The sequence below is a fragment of the Nyctibius grandis genome, chromosome 4 (assembly GCF_013368605.1).
Source record: "Nyctibius grandis isolate bNycGra1 chromosome 4, bNycGra1.pri, whole genome shotgun sequence".
NCBI classification, from domain to species: Eukaryota; Metazoa; Chordata; class Aves; order Nyctibiiformes; family Nyctibiidae; genus Nyctibius; species Nyctibius grandis.
Window position 1 is genome coordinate 96125524 of NC_090661.1, and position 17385 is coordinate 96142908.

Sequence of the window (17385 nt, forward strand, 5' to 3'; positions counted from 1 at the left end):
AATCCCCTCTGAATTCACCAAAGCAATTGGCTGCCTGGATGATAAAAATACATACATGTTTCATATACAACCAGGAATAGAGGCTTCTGTACTAATGCTACTAGAACAGAAGTAACAAAAAAAATTGACTGCAATCCACAAATAAATTGCACAACAGAATAGCAGGCACTGAATAATAGCAAAACTAGACACCAAGGGCTAAAATCACAGTAGAAGAAATACCCCTCCATCCTACCGAGCAACACTGAGGATTAAACTGGCCCTTCAGCTAATTAAAAGGCAGAAATATGTAGTGCACTAATGCTGTCTTCAATTGCTTCTGCCATCAGAATTAAACTTCCTGCAAATGCATTTCAGTGTGACTTCAGTCTTGTATTGAAAGCAATAAAACCCCAACCACAACACCAAGAAATTGAAGTCGGTCACACTAGTTCAGCAAAACCTAGCTGCAAAGAAAAATCAAAATAAAAACACAGAAAACAAGGTAAAACAAAACAAAATTTTCCTTTTCCCTCATACCACTTCAGAGGGTAACGTATTGCCCAGGTAGATAAACTCAAATAATGTCTCATGCATCTGTCCAAGGCAAAAGGATTATCTTCTCCCATGTAAGAATTCTCAAAGATATTGATAGTAAGGAGAGAGAAGGTGGGGGGGGGGGGGGGGGGGGAAGGGCCTTCACATAAATGAAAAATGAGCAAGCACTATGTCTATTTATACCAACAAATAGTTATCCAAGCAATAAAATAACTAAAACAGCAAGAGAGAACAAAAAATCATTCTAACATTCAAGTTCACGCAAAAAAATAGAAACAAAACCTTTCTGCTTGTGATAAAATTACTCCATATGTGCAGCTTTTTAACTTTTGACACACACAATTTACTTACTCAGGACTGTAGGTTGACGTACAAAACACTCAGCTATTTACTGTAAACGTGAGGAAACACTTCGTCCACAAAAGGGAGACCAAAAAATCCACATGCACATCTTTAATTTCTTTACCTAAAAGCCCAAAACAGGCAGTCATCTTCTGGGCATACTGACACAAGCCATTCTCACTGTAGGGTTCCTCACCGAGGACCTCCTCACTCATTGCTTCAGAAGGAGCTGCCTTTCTCTGCAAAGTCAACAACTACTGCTTGCTTGAGACTGATAAGACAACAGAACTTCCACTTCCAATTTATCTCCATTAATAATTCAGGTACTACATAAAATTTGCTGAGCTTTAAAAACCAGTAGTTCAAAGCTACTTTGTGGCTTTTGAAGTAATCATGTTTTAGTCCTTAAAAAGTATCTCAGCTTATTATATTCAGTTTACAGAAAATACTTTCAAATTGCAACAGAATCCATTCTCTTGCTGCACAAGGGGAAATATTGTTGGGATTATGCTCAGATCAGTGAGACATTTAAAATATTCACCCAGCTTAAACCCAGGAACAGAATTGCCACCGCTACTGAAATGTGTTATAACGCACTCCAGCAAGCAGACGCGTACACTGCTATAACAGCATCACTAGTTCATCATACATTACCATGCACCACTTCTCAATGCTATATATCTTCTGGGGACTAAAAACAAAAAAGAAGAGCCCAGGTACTAGCACCATCATATTTTCTGGCACCTTCTAGCACAATGAATTTCAGAAGAACTAAGGCACCACAGCCAGGAACAACAGGACGAGGGTAGGGTATTTTCTCAGTTCACTCACTGGAGCATGAAGCCCACCTAATCTTGTTGTTATCTTGGCCGATAAGAAAATACATGAGTACTGACTCAGCAGTCCAGCTCTGGGTCAACTGCCGGGGCCACACATACCTGTCTCTGTTCTGCTCTTCAGAGGCAAAGGCAGAGAACTATCAGACCAACTAGGGGAGAAAGAGCACACGAAAATCCAGGACAAATCACACAATCAATGACACCTACTTAGCGAAATACTTGCAGAGTGTCTTTGGCTGTACTCTCTTGACTCAGGTGACCATTACCAGTGAAGAACAGGTGTTCCTCATAAACAAATATGCTCCTTGTCCACCACATTTGTTTTTTCTCCATTCCCTTAACACTTACTACTTCCTTACTAAGATCATATCCACTCATGAAAAAATATTCAGTAGAGATCATATAATGACTGCTGATGTCCATATTAGGCATTGTTACTACTAAGTAAGCACTTTAAAAAGAGATCTGTGCTAGTACATCTAGATATAAATTTTACTCACAACAGATTGAAAAGCCTAGTTATTAATATTTAATATTACTTCAACAATTTATTGTCTATAAAAGCATAAGATATACTTAAAAAAGAACTCAGGGGCATTGGTATCTTTTATTGTGCTAAAGGCTAGGAAGGATCCACACAGATAAGAATTTTACAGTCCACAGGTCTCTACCAAGTTAGTTTACTGGTTTCAACTCATACAAGGTTCTATAAAGTAGGCTATACTACTGCCTGTCGCAGGAGGAACATAAAGACCACAAAGCCACAGGGCACCTCTATATTGGCAGAAAAAGAGTGGCTTACTGAAAAGGGCTAACTCAGGTTAAAGTGGTATCAAAGGTAAAATGATTTGTGTTATAACTCAGCTGAGCAACCCAATTAAGCTCAAGTCTCCCATATATGCTTGTCATCAAGCTGCCAAGTCAAGATTTTTTCTTCACTACTATTGTAACTGATATTCAAGTAATCATTAGCCAAACTCCATCCAAAACACATCTTTTTGCTGTACACACATGCAAAACACAGTGTTGAAGAACTGTTATGAAGTCTGTCAAGTCCATGAAGTCTGTGAATGTCTATATGAAAGGATAGTAGCAAGTTCACAGAATCACAGAATCACAGAATCACAGAATCAGTCAGGTTGGAAGAGACCTCTGGGATCATCGAGTCCAACCGTTGCCCTGACACCACCCTGTCAACTAGACCATGGCACTAAGTGCCATGTCCAGTCTTTTCTTAAACACATCCAGAGATGGTGACTCCACCACCTCCCTGGGCAGCCCGTTCCAATGTCTAATGACCCTTGCTGAGGAGAAATGCTTCCTAATGTCCAACCTGAATCTCCCTTGGCGAAGCTTGAGGCTGTGTCCTCTTGTCCTATCGCTAGTTGCCTGGGAGAAGAGACCGACTGCCACTCCACTACAACCTCCCTTCAGGTAGTTGTAGGAATAGGATGAAGCTACATTTGTATCATCTTACACTGCATCAAACATTAACTCTTTGAAAACCCATCCAGGGATCTCCTGAGGTGCAACACTACAAATTGGATCTCAGTTTTATACATTAACAGCAATATTTGCATGCACAAACTATTTCGTTACACTAATTCAGAAATAAGAAAGCAAATGTTATTCTATGTATTGATTTCATCTTGGTGTTCATTCCAAAACACACACGAAACATCGCCTTGCCCTTTATTCTTCTGTTACGATTTGCAACCAAGAAAAAACACAAGAGAAAACACAACTACATTTCTATCTCAGACATAACTAAGACCACATGGTGACAATTTCCTTTCCCAACTGATGACATTTGCAAAATCTTTCAGCTGAATTAAAGCATTGTGCTCGGCTTCCTGTTATCAACTACGTATGATAACTTTCATGGCACATGAGCCTTTGATAACAAAAGCCTGGCTTTGCAGTGCATTGTAAAGCTGTACAGGCAGCATAACAAGCGCTTGGGAATGCTTTTCCCTCTGCTGTACATTCAGAAACTGAATCTGACTCACTTCCCTAAACCCCAGCTTCCACCAAGTTTATCCTTCAGTGAAGCAGTGCACATAAACATTAAACAAACAAAAATATCTAAACAATATGTTTGAGATGACATCTAATCATCGTTTTCTTGGACAAAAGAGAGCAACACCAGCCATTTACCATCATGTCCAATTATTAGCTGGGCTGAAATAGTACACAGAAAAATCAATCACCAAATGAAATATTTATATGATGTTAGGGAAAAAAACCCCAACACTGTCAGTTAACGAAGTACTGTCTTCTACCTTTGGAAGCCTTAAAACATTCCTTTCAAGCGTCAGGTGTTGGCCACTGTCAGGGATGAGACACACATCCACTGGAAATGAAGGAATGTTTTATATCAATTTCATAATGACTTCATTTCTATATTGGATAATCTACTTCCACTAAGAATACCACAAATAAATAAACATAAACTGTTTTTAAAAAGCATCTATTAAGCTTATCTAAAAGCAAGAAACAAAACTACCTCTGGAGCTTCAAATTCCCTAACATAAAGAAAAATACTAACTCTTTCTACAGCACTGTTTTGTGAAACTTGAAAAAAAAACCAACAACTTTCACTTTCCTTGTAATTCTCAAACTCACCAGTTGAAACGTTTTTTATATCTACCAAAAGATTTCTCAAACGGTTTTTCTGTCTTCTGCAGGAAACTGCTGTCTGTGCAGGTTGTCCAGTTTCATTTTAAAAATTATTTCTTCTACCAGGTTTAGAGCTAAAGCAGAAAGAGACAACTAAATCCCCAACCTGTGATACAAAATGGGCAGTGTCTTTGGAGGCAGAAAGCTGAAAATTCATATGCTCAGAACTGGACCTTGATCTGCCAAAGGAACCAAACTAAGTGGCTTCTTCACTCCCTTGCTATCATTTGATCTTCATGCAAAATGAATTCTGCAATCAATTCTGGCCATAGCTGTCCTTTAACAGAACAAAAAAAAAATTACATTTACTGAGTCTTGAAGTGTCCATGCTTTCTAACACCTACGCCTAAAGGCATTTTTTCACCGAGGTCTCCATCCCGTTCACCACTGTGCACTGTTCACGGCTGGCTACTGCCACTACCCAGAAACGAAGTGCAATTTCAGTGGCACTGAACCTGCAATGCCAATTTAATTTCCTGTTACTGACCAAAGGCCTCAGGTACGATGCTACACTAAGAGAAGTACTAGCAAAAAATGCCACCAACATCCAGATGAATTGCTGCCATATCCACAACAGCCTATGGAGATCCTATTCTACTCTATTTAAATAAGCAGTAAAACTATTTGCTGAAACCCATTTTTAGCATTTAATGCCATCACAGCTACCAAAGTAGCTGCTTCCATAATCAATTATTCAAATTATTAATAAATAGTGAAATTAACAGTAAGAAAGTAACACTAAAGGGCTGGAATGCTAACCTGGGATTTGAGAAACATGCAGTCTCTGCTCTCCCACAGACTTGTTTTTTGTCCCTGAGCCATTCCCTTCATCTCTTTCATTGTGTTTCCCCGTATCACCTTCCCCCCTCACAAGTGATTTGTAACAATAGGTACATTAAAGACTGAAGCTTTGAGATTCTATGATAATGGGAACTATAGAAGTCCACAGATAATAACACTAGAGAGTAACTGGTCAGCATTGAAAAAAGAGGTCATGTAAAGCACAACTGAGTGCTTCTCCTTGATCTTAATTACCTTCCAACTTCATTACCATATTTCTTAATGATTTTCCAATAGATTGAAGCCCTTATTTAACACTAAAAGTACTCATTTCCCCTGGAGGATCACGTTACCAGATAAAGCAAACATAACTAATTCTGTACATTTTCTCTGATGTGAAAATTCCATTTTTAGCTATTTTGCCCCAAACAAGCAAAATCACTGATACTCTGGTTGCTGTGACTAGAAGAGTGCACAGTTATTAGGTTATGACAAAAGGCATGATTCAACCAAAGGCTATTTACACCTCACTTTATCAATTCCAATGTTTATTTCAGACTAGTCATGGAAAAAAAAATCTCTGTCCTCAACTATTTTCAGACACGAAATAACAGTGTGTGCATTAATGGATCCGTCTATTGCATTATTACAAGATGAGGTGGCTCAGCATTTTATTTCCTGGCAGCACAAGGCTAATCTATTGATCTATAATGTCAAGAACACTTCACCATGTATTCTTACAGCAAAACCAATCCTTTTTACTTACACGTAGGAAAAAAACAACTGTAATTGCTGACAACTGATGTAATTTTGTAGGTAGGATATAGTGAGAATGATATGAAATAGAAATATAAAAACTGCTGCACCCCCAAGACTCTGCACAATTTAACAACTGACTCAACAACACAATTCAAGTGCTTGCCTATCTCAAAGCTTATAAATAATCCCACTACCTCCGTGGGGCCACGCACTATGCTTGAAGTTGAAGAGACGCCTAAGCCACTCTAGGGAATAATTAGCAAAAAGGATCCTGGCAGAAGCTAGCAGTCCTTCAGATATTCAGTAGTAAACTGGTCTTTTTTCTACTCCTCAGCAATGTTTAGCTATCTTTTATTTAAACAGTTATTTGAGAAGCAAGTAAGTACTGTGGAAAAACATCTATAATTTTTAATTCTCTTCTACTTACTTGTGGTCATTGGTATGTAACAGTTCAGCATGTAACGCCTGTAAAGAACCTCTTAAAGAACAACAATCAAAACAAATTAAAAGATCAAAACTAAATTATATTATCTAGAGGCCTAAAGAGCTAGAGAAGGTTCATTAAAATAGCTCCCCATCGTGTTTCATATTCATCTTGCTTTTCCAGACAATCACAAAGGTAGCTTCAAGTGAGCAAAGAATTCCAGATAAACATAATTCCTTTAATCAGACTTTTTTCTTTACTTTGCCTTTCCTGATCTTTGACATTTTTCTTCCAGCTGAGAGCAGATACTCTTTGTAACATTCTCTTTGTAATGTAGACTTCATAGTAACTGAGACAAAAATAAGTTGGGAAGCAAAGAAATCAAAGTTGAAAGCTCAGCGCTCTGTCAATCCTCATATTTATTTCTTGTACCTTTATAAAGAGCAATGTGTTACAAGGATGACATCAAAGAAAGCACCACTCCTCCTGTTATGTATTAAAATAAACTGGATATTATTATACTCTCTCTTCTGACAAGTCACATGACTACAGGAATATACACAGCAACTTTACTCAAATGTTGAACAAAGAATTATATTAGAAGAAAGTCTTCTCTAGGCCACTGGAGGACTTCCTGAACACCTTAGTTTAACATTCCCCATTCTCTCCTAACAGTGGATCTTCTACTGCAGATGTAGAACCAGCACACATGATCAAAAGAAGAACTAAGTATTTCTCTTGCTGCATTAAACTCCCAAGGTCTCCAGCATCACAGCCATTCTCGGAGCAAGGCATAACTCTAAAAGGATAACTTCTGCATCCATACTGCCCTCCCCTAGCTTCAGTGAAGCCCTAAAAGAGATTCCTCCTTTGTACTATAAGCACTAATTTAAGCACCTACCAGAAGCCAGTACAAACTTTTTGTCAATGTCCATCAAAACTAAGAATAGAAGGTTACCTTTCTATATAGTGGAAAGTATGGCAATGCTACAGGATGCCAGGAATGACATCAGATCAGTTCATCCACTGCCAACATTCCTACTAAAAGCAGCTTTAAATATGCTGTGTTGGCTAATCACTGTTTTGTCATTAAATAAATCCTACAGCATGGCTGAACCCTGAACCCTTCCTCTTATGGTCAGCACTATCTTCTGGTTAGATCAGCTGCATGCACACACACAAGTGATCAAGAGCCCTGTTAACTAAGAAACTGTCGGTTAAGCAAAATCATGACTATGAGCAGCTCACTTCTCACACAGGGATCACATTCCGTACAGGGATCACATTCTATACAAGCAAAAATGAGGCCTGGACACATCTGAAGATACATTGATGTGTCAGATGGAAGATTCAGATTTAGTTCAATTTGTTCATAACAGGAAATGACATATAACATACCATATAAATATAGTATTTGATAAACTGAGGTTTTGGTCCTCTTGGGTGTCCCATGGTCTCATTTGGCTTGTTTTTTCTTGATAGTTAAGAGGAATCTATTCAAATAAGCTCTGTAATCTGGCACCAACAGGAAAAGCAACAGTTAGAGAAACACACCAGGTTTCCAAAGCTGACAGGACATTAAAAAGGCGAAACATGTCCTTGACTTGACGACAGGTACAGCTGGGTTTGTTCTTTACCAGTGCCACTCAACACAGACCAGGCCTTATCTTAGGATATTTCCCTGACATGTACAACGTTGTGAAGCTGTGCCTATCAAATCCTGTGAGAGTTATTCAAAGATAGTATGAAATCAAGAGTCTTGATCCTGCAGTGGAAGTGGAGGGCATTCGGCATCTAGCAAGCTATAATTTTGGAGCAGAAGGTAGGAAATAAGGTCTTACAATACTGGGAAAAAGCGTTTCAATGGTATCACAAACTATAGGAATGGTGAATGAGTCCAATGCAATAGCTACAAAGAATGTAAGATCACTGTCTACTGCTCAATTGATATTTACCATATTATGTTTGCAACAACAATTTACTGCAGTATTTCCTCAGCAAGAATTTCTTGATCTTATCCTGCCAGTGCTTGACCAAATGCCATCTATTGAGGTTATTTGTTTTTGCAAGTTAAGGTCATGTGTGTTGTGGGCTACTAACAAAAGTAGTTTTTCCAGCAGATGAACTTCAAACAAAAGTATGTGTTTTTAATTATTTTTAAATAAACTATAACTAAAACATAATGTAAAGTCAAGATGGCCCTGGCCATCTTTGAGAGAGAATCTGCTGCTGCATTCTTAGTCATCATCACAGAGTCTCTATAATTCTTGGTACTTAAAATACACTAAATGTTGCATCTAGACAGTAACTCCACAATGGGAGGTCTGGTTCTACAGCTTATGTAGAGTGCAAACAACTACTACTAGTGCATACTAGGAGGTAGGTTTGTTTGGGGTTTTTTAAGTGTAAACATTCCCTCAGTCTAGAGCAAAGCTTAGTTTTCTTTTATTTGTGTTGACATTACCACTGTGGTACTTGTTTAATATACAGATTTACCACTGACACAAATCAATGACCAAAAAAAAAATCGCTTTTCCATGCAGTTCAGCTTCAACATCCCATCTGGTATTAACACTCTCTGCGCATCGTCAATTTTTTTGGTAAGAGTTTTGCCCTGGTATGACTTAGGAATAGTTCTGCAATTGAGAATAGCAAAACACCACCACCACAACAATTAAAGAAATAGGCAAGCCAGCCAACCTGTCTGGCTGTGCTAATAAAAACTGATTGATGAACTTCTTCTAGCAGCACTGAGCAATATTTTCAGATGAATCAGTTAAAACAGGTGCTGACCACCACAGGATTATCAGTAGAGAACCTTATGTTATAAACATATGTTGTGCATATTTTCAGATTGAAACTAGTTGGCAGCTTCCAGTTATTTCCTTTTTAACTGTGAATGAATTACAAGATAATGCATTATTTTGTTATGGTTTTCTGATTGTTTTGTTATTGAGTTTTTTCCTCACATTTACGCTTTCTTTGGAATCCAAACCCTCCCAGTACTTTTTCTAGAATCAATTAATGGATTCTGAAGAAGTAAAAAATTTCAGTTCTCCAGCTGCTTACTGGATTGTCATGAGTCAGGCCTTCCAACTCAAAATAGACAGCTGACAAAAAGAATCAGTGGATTATTTTTCTAGAATGTGGAAGCCAGCATGTCAAACTGATTAAAACCAAAAGTAAACCAAAAAACCCTGTTTTCATTACCCACTTTAGGGAAACAACAAACAATTATCCCCCAAAGTATCTCTCTACATATTAGATTCAAAAAGGGCTAGACTCGAAACTTCCTCCTAACGCTAGGGAAGAGAAAGCGTGAACACCTACAGAGTAGCAGGGAGAAGTAACCAGTCTCCTCTCCTGTGCTTTATCAGTGTGGCAGTCAGGAGTTTATCTACTAGGACCCAACAGTGAGATGAGTTTTCCACATCCACACACAAGCCACCTGCACTAGCCAAAGCAGGCAGAGATATAAGCAAGACTTCTCCAGTTCTCAGTATATCTGGTCAGGAATGGGGAACCCAGTATTCAGCCCAACCTCACTATAATGAATCCCCACAGGACTTGGACAAATGTGCACTTGATCAGTATGCTCACATAATGATATGGTAATTTCCCACATCACAACAATATAGAAACAGCTGATTTTAATCAAATGCTATTGTATGGTACTTCTGTGGAGATTAATTTATATTAATGCAATAAATCCAAAATACTACTTTAAAAATAAAATAGTAAAGAAATAAGGAGGGGAAAAGAAGTAATTTTGCACATCTAATTCAACACACATAAGAGAAACAACAGAAATAGAATTGTTAAATCTAGTTCAACATTAGGTTAAGTGTTTAGCCTACAACGGCTAATTAGCAATGGAAAAAATATTTTTTGTTGTTATAAAGGGTAGAAAGTTTGGGTTGTGGGGTTTTTTTTTAAGGTAAAGTGATACTTTTCATAAGGAGATGTACACAGCTCTTTAATATGTCTACCTGCACATTTTTTAAGCTCCAGAGCCATAAACATAGATGATACCTGTGTGAGACATTATTTTTAAGTGACAAATACTGGATTAGACAATGCAAAATAAAAATAAGACTTTACTTCTTCCAGCTCTAACCCCCGAGGTCAAATGGGTACCCAAAGGATTTATTTATCTGTCCAAGCACAACAGAGAAAGCAACTACCCACACCTGAGTTATTAAGAAGCTAAATATATCTTTTTATACTTACACCTCTTCCCCCGCCTTTTTCTAAGATTATGGTATAAAAAAAGAGAAATGTTTACTAAGCAAACTAAGATTTGCATGCCTCTTGGATGCAAAGAGTATCCACTTTGTATCACTTTGTTGTAACTTACCACCAAAACTGTGCTGAATGTGCTTTTGGTGTTTAGAAGCAAAGTGCTTTGAGTCTCATCTCCTAGTAAGTGCTTGCAGGTTTCTACACGCTGGCATTCTGTACTGCACAGTCATACCTGCAGCACCTTTGAACAAGGAGAAAGTACTGCTCACCAGCTCAACCTCCTGCCGCCTGTCTCTGTGCAAAAGCAAACAGAAGTGACAGACGGTTGCAGGACAGCCAAGAACTTGTAGGTGTGCTCACTCAGTAAGTCACAGATCGTACAACAATGTTTCCTCAGGTTAAATGCCAAAGAAGCTGCCCTCAATAGCACTCTAAAACAGATCAGTTATCAGCTTTTCATTCAAAGCATTAATTAGCAATACTTTGAACTTTTATGCTACCTTCCATTACAAAACTCTAACACCTCTTTATACAGAAACCACCCCACAGCGATAGCATGCTGTCATCATCTTTACCTAGAAGACAGAGAAACTGCAAAACAGAGCAGTGAAGTACCTCTCACAAAAATACACACGGAGTCAGAGCTGGATAACAAGCCTGTTTAATTCCACCAAGTTGTGCTCTGCTCCTTAGATTTAAAAATCCACTCCAGGGGAGAAACACATGGATGCATGCACACACTGTTCAGCCATGTAACAAAGTCCACTGTTCATAAAATACACCAGACTGGGAAGGTGTTTAACTGTTAAGTCAGTAAAGAAAAACAAACTAAAATAAAGAAATTGCTCTATCAACAGACATCCCAATTTCAGGCCAGTAGAACCTCCTCAGCCTCTTCTCCATCTGTAAATCCAAGAACGAGTGTCTTGTGGATGGCTTAACCTACGTAATTTATCAAGAGATTTACATAGCAGAACTATAGCCCAGGACAAACCTTTGCCATTTGCGGAGCTCTGATGTATTTCTAGTTCCATTTGCGCTTTCAAGCAGTAATGTTTCTGGACCTCAAAAGCTACAGCCTCTCAGAGTACAGATGACAAGCCGGAGGAATAACCGAGATCCTTCAGAGGTGGCTCACTCTATGGCTTTACTCCCAGTATTTCCTGGGTTGAACAGTACTAAAGGGAGTGGCCCGAGCAAAATAGGTGTGTCTGTGTTCCCAAACCGTTTAAAGGAAGAGTGAAAATTTTCCTCTAGATATTCCATTAGCCATCAGGACCATGGTATGTTGTCTTTCAAACAGTGACACGATCCAATGTATTGACCATCTCAAAGCAGCTGATATTATTGATAACTTCCTCTTTCACACAGAAGGATCCTAACCAGCCTCAAATGTTGACTGCAAACAGACTTGATTTTGTCCTAAGACACTTTTCTTTCTATCTTACTCTGTGTCTCATCTCCACTCCACTGCTTTTATTTTATGGCTATATTGCACCTGAACAAAAGAGTAAGACCCTGTGGAAGACGGGGATCAAAGCAACTGCTGCCACTTCCCACACACACTTAACAGCAGGGAAAGCCAAAGTCCCAGGCATCTTCCCCAGGTTCCCACAGCACCCCACCCAGACAGAGGCAATTAGGCTGACCATAAGTGTAGACTTCCAGGCATTTCCTTCTACGCAGTTGTACACATACAGAGACAAACTGTTCCACAAGCAGCTGGATTAATGAATCTTTTTTTTCTGACATTTATGTCCAACATCCTCAACACCCATCGGGTTTGCCCTACCTCCATGTGACATCCTCTTGGCAATACCATCCCCAGAAATACTTTCAGTTCCTTTCCATTTGTTCCCGGTTCCTCTCCATGTCCTTTAAATCCATGCACAGAACACTTAAGCTGTCTTCCTTAACTGCTTCAATATCTTCAGTTTCCTCCCATACCTCCTGAACTGCACACTCTCTTCTTTCTCAACTTTCTCATGTACCCCAACTACTGGTTAGTATCTTTAAGTCCTGTTTCTCTGAAAGGAAGAGGGAGGGAAGACTGACAGAGCAGTTGTGTAATCCTCATGTCCTAGGAAATGAGACTAAAAGCAGCCAAATACAAGGTGCAGAAGCTGACAACTTGCAACCTGAAGCCCTCTCTAGAACACATTTACTGTACTCTGTACATTCTTAGGGACTGAGAGATGCTGCTGTAACAAGAATCCCATTTTATCCATAAGATTTCACTTCAGATAACAAAAAAATGCTACTTCTCCTCTAAACATGTATAAAAAGATGCCAGAAACATACAAAAGCTTTTGGGTTCCTGGGTGGGAACTGCTAATTCCAATCAAATTTTGGCCAACTACTTCTAATTTCCTGCTTCAAACACTAAATCCTGAATTTCCTGAACTCTTCACTTCATTTTCCCCACAATGAATTGTCATCTTCTCAGCCAGCCTATTAAAAATACACACTCATACAAGCGCACAGACAAATGTAAACACAGGCACAGAATCTGGTCTCTCTACCTTTACTCTCAGTCTGGCATCCTCCTCCTCTGGCTTTATGCATTTTATTTGCTGCCAAATTAAGTGGAGTGCAGGACAGGGCGTTCACTCCACTTGGACTTTAATGTGCCTGACTGAAAATTATTAGCTTTCCAGAAACACTGCTTTCTCTCCACCTTCATTCTTCTTTTTAATAATCAAAGCACTCCACATGTTAATTACCATTACTACCACTCTGATGTGGTAAGCAGATACAATTATTCCTGTTCTACAGACAAAAAAATTAAAGCACTATATTTCCAGGAAGTGCTGACCGCTAGCATTTGTTTATTTTATTTACTCTGCTCCTAGATACAACTGTGTACTGTATATTCATCTCAGATACAACGGTGAAGAGGAGCTCTATGGGTCCAGAAAGAAGTTGTTCTGTCCTCATTAAGAGACAAGTTCCTGGAGTATGCTAGTGCAATTTCTGCAGCTAACCACATTTATATCATTTTCGTTTAGTGGAAGAGATGAAGGAGAAGGAAAATGAGAATGACTCAATATACATCTACATATTGTACAAGTCATCACGCTCACACTAGCTATGCATTATTAGTAGCTACAGCGTTAGATGCTGTATTTGAGCCACATATTAACTTAAGTCTTCTATATGGCTTTGTATGTACGTACATATCACCTCTGTAATACAATTGATTATACGTTGATTTTCATGTTCGTGAAATTAACTGACCATAGTTTTGTACACCACGTGAGAAGAGATCACTTCTCACACATTGTACTAGTCCCGAGTCTCCTCTCAGTAATTTCTGTACACGTTTCCTCATGCTGAAGGTCTAGCCTCCAGAAACGGCAGAATTTGAAATCTGCCAGTGTACTCTCATAAACACTGTATGTTGTTCTCATGAAAAAGAACATGTAAATCTCGCCAAGTGACAAGACTTTGAAATACTGCAGTCTGTTCTCAGCAGAGAGATGTTTTTGTTGGCTATTAAAGCTCAGCAGAGACTTGCTGGCTATCAGTTCTCCAGCAATTTCATCGGATTTAGCTTATTCCATCCTACACAGTTCTCAGGCCTATTGTAATTCCTACAAAGTGACTGAGAATAATCAATCCCATGCTGTAACGGATATGCAGAACTACACTGGTGCCAGAAGAACAGAAAGACAACAGTGTTCTCCATGACTCCATTACACAGACCAACAATCAAACATTTCTCAAATTTAAGAGCTCATTTGTGTGATTTTCATTTTCTTTTACTGTCTTTTTTTCCTCCAGACTTCACATAACGCAAACAGAAGTGCCCACAATCACAAAGCACCTACTATCAGAAAACCTACTTATCAAGAATGTTATCAGCCACTTCAGACAGCCACAGATTCAGGAGGCAGCACATTCCTGTTGTGTCTAGTGGGAGACACACAAGGCATCATAATTTCTCCTTCAAGTTTCAAAAGCAGTTCTTACTAGACAACACCAGACCATATTAGCTCAGCCTGCTCCCTGTAAGATTTTATCCCTGCTGCGATGTTCTTTCCACACTACAGATGAGGAAAACAGCAGGCAAACTAAGTGATCTATCCAGGACCACAAAACTCTATGCCCAGCTAGAAACTGAGTCTAGGTTTCATGAATCCCAATACAATGGTCTAGCCATTACACCTTCTGTTTAAAGAAAATTATTTATTTAAAACAAAACAAAACCACAGAATAAAAAAACAGAGAGAGACTGTAAAGGAGACCAATAAGCTCTTATCAAAGGAAATTAACTTACCCTGTTCCTTCATAGCGTATCTCCTTAGTTCTTCTCACTCCAAGTCCCACATAACAGAAAATGCCCCTACACAGCTCCTGCGGATGCGACAGCCTCTTCACCAGAGCTGGTTCATAAGCGACAGCAGCAGAGCCAAGAGATCACAGGAGGAAGATTACAAGCAGACTCTTCCTCGTTACTTCAGCAAACAATTTCCCTCACCTCCCCATCTAGGCTGAGACTCCTGATTGTTAGTAATTCTTCTCATTTATAGCTTTCAGTGGTGACTCCTCCAGAATTTTTTCCCCATCCTGTGAAATTATTGCATCACTGTCAATGCCTCTGTCTCACAGCAGAAATAAATTTACAATAACTTCCTCAGAGCTTATGCACAGCAATTATTTTCCAGTGTAACTGCTTAGAACAAGTGTTACGCCATGTATTCTGTGCTCCAGAAAATGAAACTTTATAGATGTATAAAGTGTAGCCAGGCAAACACTCCTTTCTTGTGCATTGCTAATTTCATCTTAATTATAGCATTTTACATGTATTTATGCACCTTTCATCCCAGTATATCCCAGAGCATTTTGTAAACTGTCACACGGTATTAAAAGGAGGCCTATAGTAACACAGAACTACTAGTACCCAGACATCTCTAGAATCCAGTGCAGCAGCCTGTAGATAAATTCATTATGAGAGAGATTTGGGCCAACAGCAGAACACTGAATCTCTGTAGTGAGATAAAGGCCTTCCCTCCCCCTTCAGACATCATTTGAAATTTTTGCATATCCATTTCATTTGATGATCTCAATGTTTTAAAAACGTTAATTAACTTGTACAGTATTTTAATTAGGTAAGGCATAAATAAAGATCTAAAACCTGCAATGCCTCCCCTAGTAGTCAAGAGGAAGTGCTCAAGGGAGAAAGCATATGAACCAGGGTAAATACTGAGCGATCCTTCTAGATTCTCTCTCATACTGCAGCAAAATGGTTGTTTAGCTGGAGACTGCCTCCAGATTAGTGTTTAACAGCTACCAATGAACCTGTTCTCTGTATTTTTTTCTAATTCCTTTTGGAATACTTCCCTCCTTTTCATTGCTTTACACTCTAAAGTAGTGAGCTCCATTCTGTATTCCAGTGCTGTATGAAGAAACATTTCCAAAGCAGCTTTTTTGGCTTTTAAGCCAGTCACCAGCTGATTTGATCAGGTTGAGGCCAAAATTCTTACATCCTCAGGAAAAAGTAAAATAAAATAAAATAATAAAATAAAATAAAATAATAAAATAAAATAAAAACATAAAATAAAATAAAATAAAATAAAATAAAATAAAATAAATAAAGCGTCATTCTCTACATGCTTTCTCTGCACAAAGATTTTAGAATATTTTATTGTTTCTCTCAACACCACTCAGTTTTACAGGTAAACAAACATAGAAGCCAAATTTTTCCAACTGAATAATCTGAAAGAAGACTTTACATCTGCAAGAATACAAGCTGTTTATTTTCAGATGTCTAATTTTAGGCAGCTAGTTTTAAAAATTCCACCCAAATAGACGTCAAGTTATTTTCCGAGGTCACACACTGAGCTAGTGACAGCCCTGATGAAAAAGCCCAGGCATCCTTGTCCTTACAATCATTATCAGAAGGCAAAGAGAAGTAGTAAATTGCATGCTCCCCAACATATCCATGCAGGAAGGAAGGAGGCTGAGTCAATTCTACTGGGATTTCAACGCATGCTTGCAAGAAATGCAAATATTCCAGTTGTGATACACTGAACTTTAAATAGTTTCTAAGACTAAAATGGCAGTCTCCCATTACACTTCATTTAAAGATTTATTTAACAACTTTGTCTTTCCTTAAGCTAAGCTAAGTGTCTGCAAAGCTTCAATAACGTGCAACCTCCCTCTGCTTTTCCACATTCAAAGGCAGCTTGGGAACTTGCTGATAGTGATTGCTTTCCCCTGACTTGGCTTTTAATTCAGGCACCAGGCAATAGATCATAAATGGATAACATGAAGATAAAACATTTGGCAGACACTTGACTGTCATATGCTTTCTGTTGCCAAGAAACAAAATAGGACCTATTAAAATCATCTCATTAATTAACTTTTCTATAATTCTATTTTTTATTGGCATCTTGTTGGTTAAGCAAATGTTTTTTCTTTCAGAAAGAAAGTGTGTTAAGCTTAAGGAGTGACTTTTAGTGCCAGCAGAGGCTTGCATTTAACAGATCTTCACAATAAATAACTTTGGGCCAGATCTTCAGCTAGTTGTAGTTGATTTTGCTCCCTGATACTAAAAAAAAAAAAACTTTCTCTTTGAGAAAGATTATGTTAGTGGAGGGATCAGTTTACACCAGCTGACAATCTGAATCCTAATTTCTTGCCATCTTTTTTCCTTCAACCTTGAGGAGTGACTAAATGATATACTACACTACTGAAATCCTGATCTGTTGTTTCAGTCATTGCCTTTAAAAAATTTACTACAGATTTTTTGAATGGTCCTAATTTTGATACAAGTTGGTT

General features: G+C 38.5%; 1 protein-coding gene across 8 annotated transcripts in view; it reads right to left on the reverse strand.

Annotated features, from left to right (window-relative positions):
- Positions 1-17385, reverse strand: part of ABLIM1 (actin binding LIM protein 1) — a 210759-nt gene that overhangs the window by 148876 nt on the left and 44498 nt on the right. For 6 of the 8 annotated variants that reach the window (XM_068400205.1, XM_068400200.1, XM_068400204.1 and 3 more), the window contains exon 1: positions 11597-11690. The exons of 1 other annotated variant lie outside the window; for it this stretch is intronic. In XM_068400205.1, the coding sequence (XP_068256306.1) occupies positions 11597-11636 (40 nt within the window). In that variant the 5' untranslated portion in view covers positions 11637-11690. Of the gene's footprint in view, positions 1-11596; positions 11691-14881; positions 14901-17385 lie in introns of those variants that run through there. One more of the 8 variants, XM_068400199.1, reaches the window with a different exon arrangement.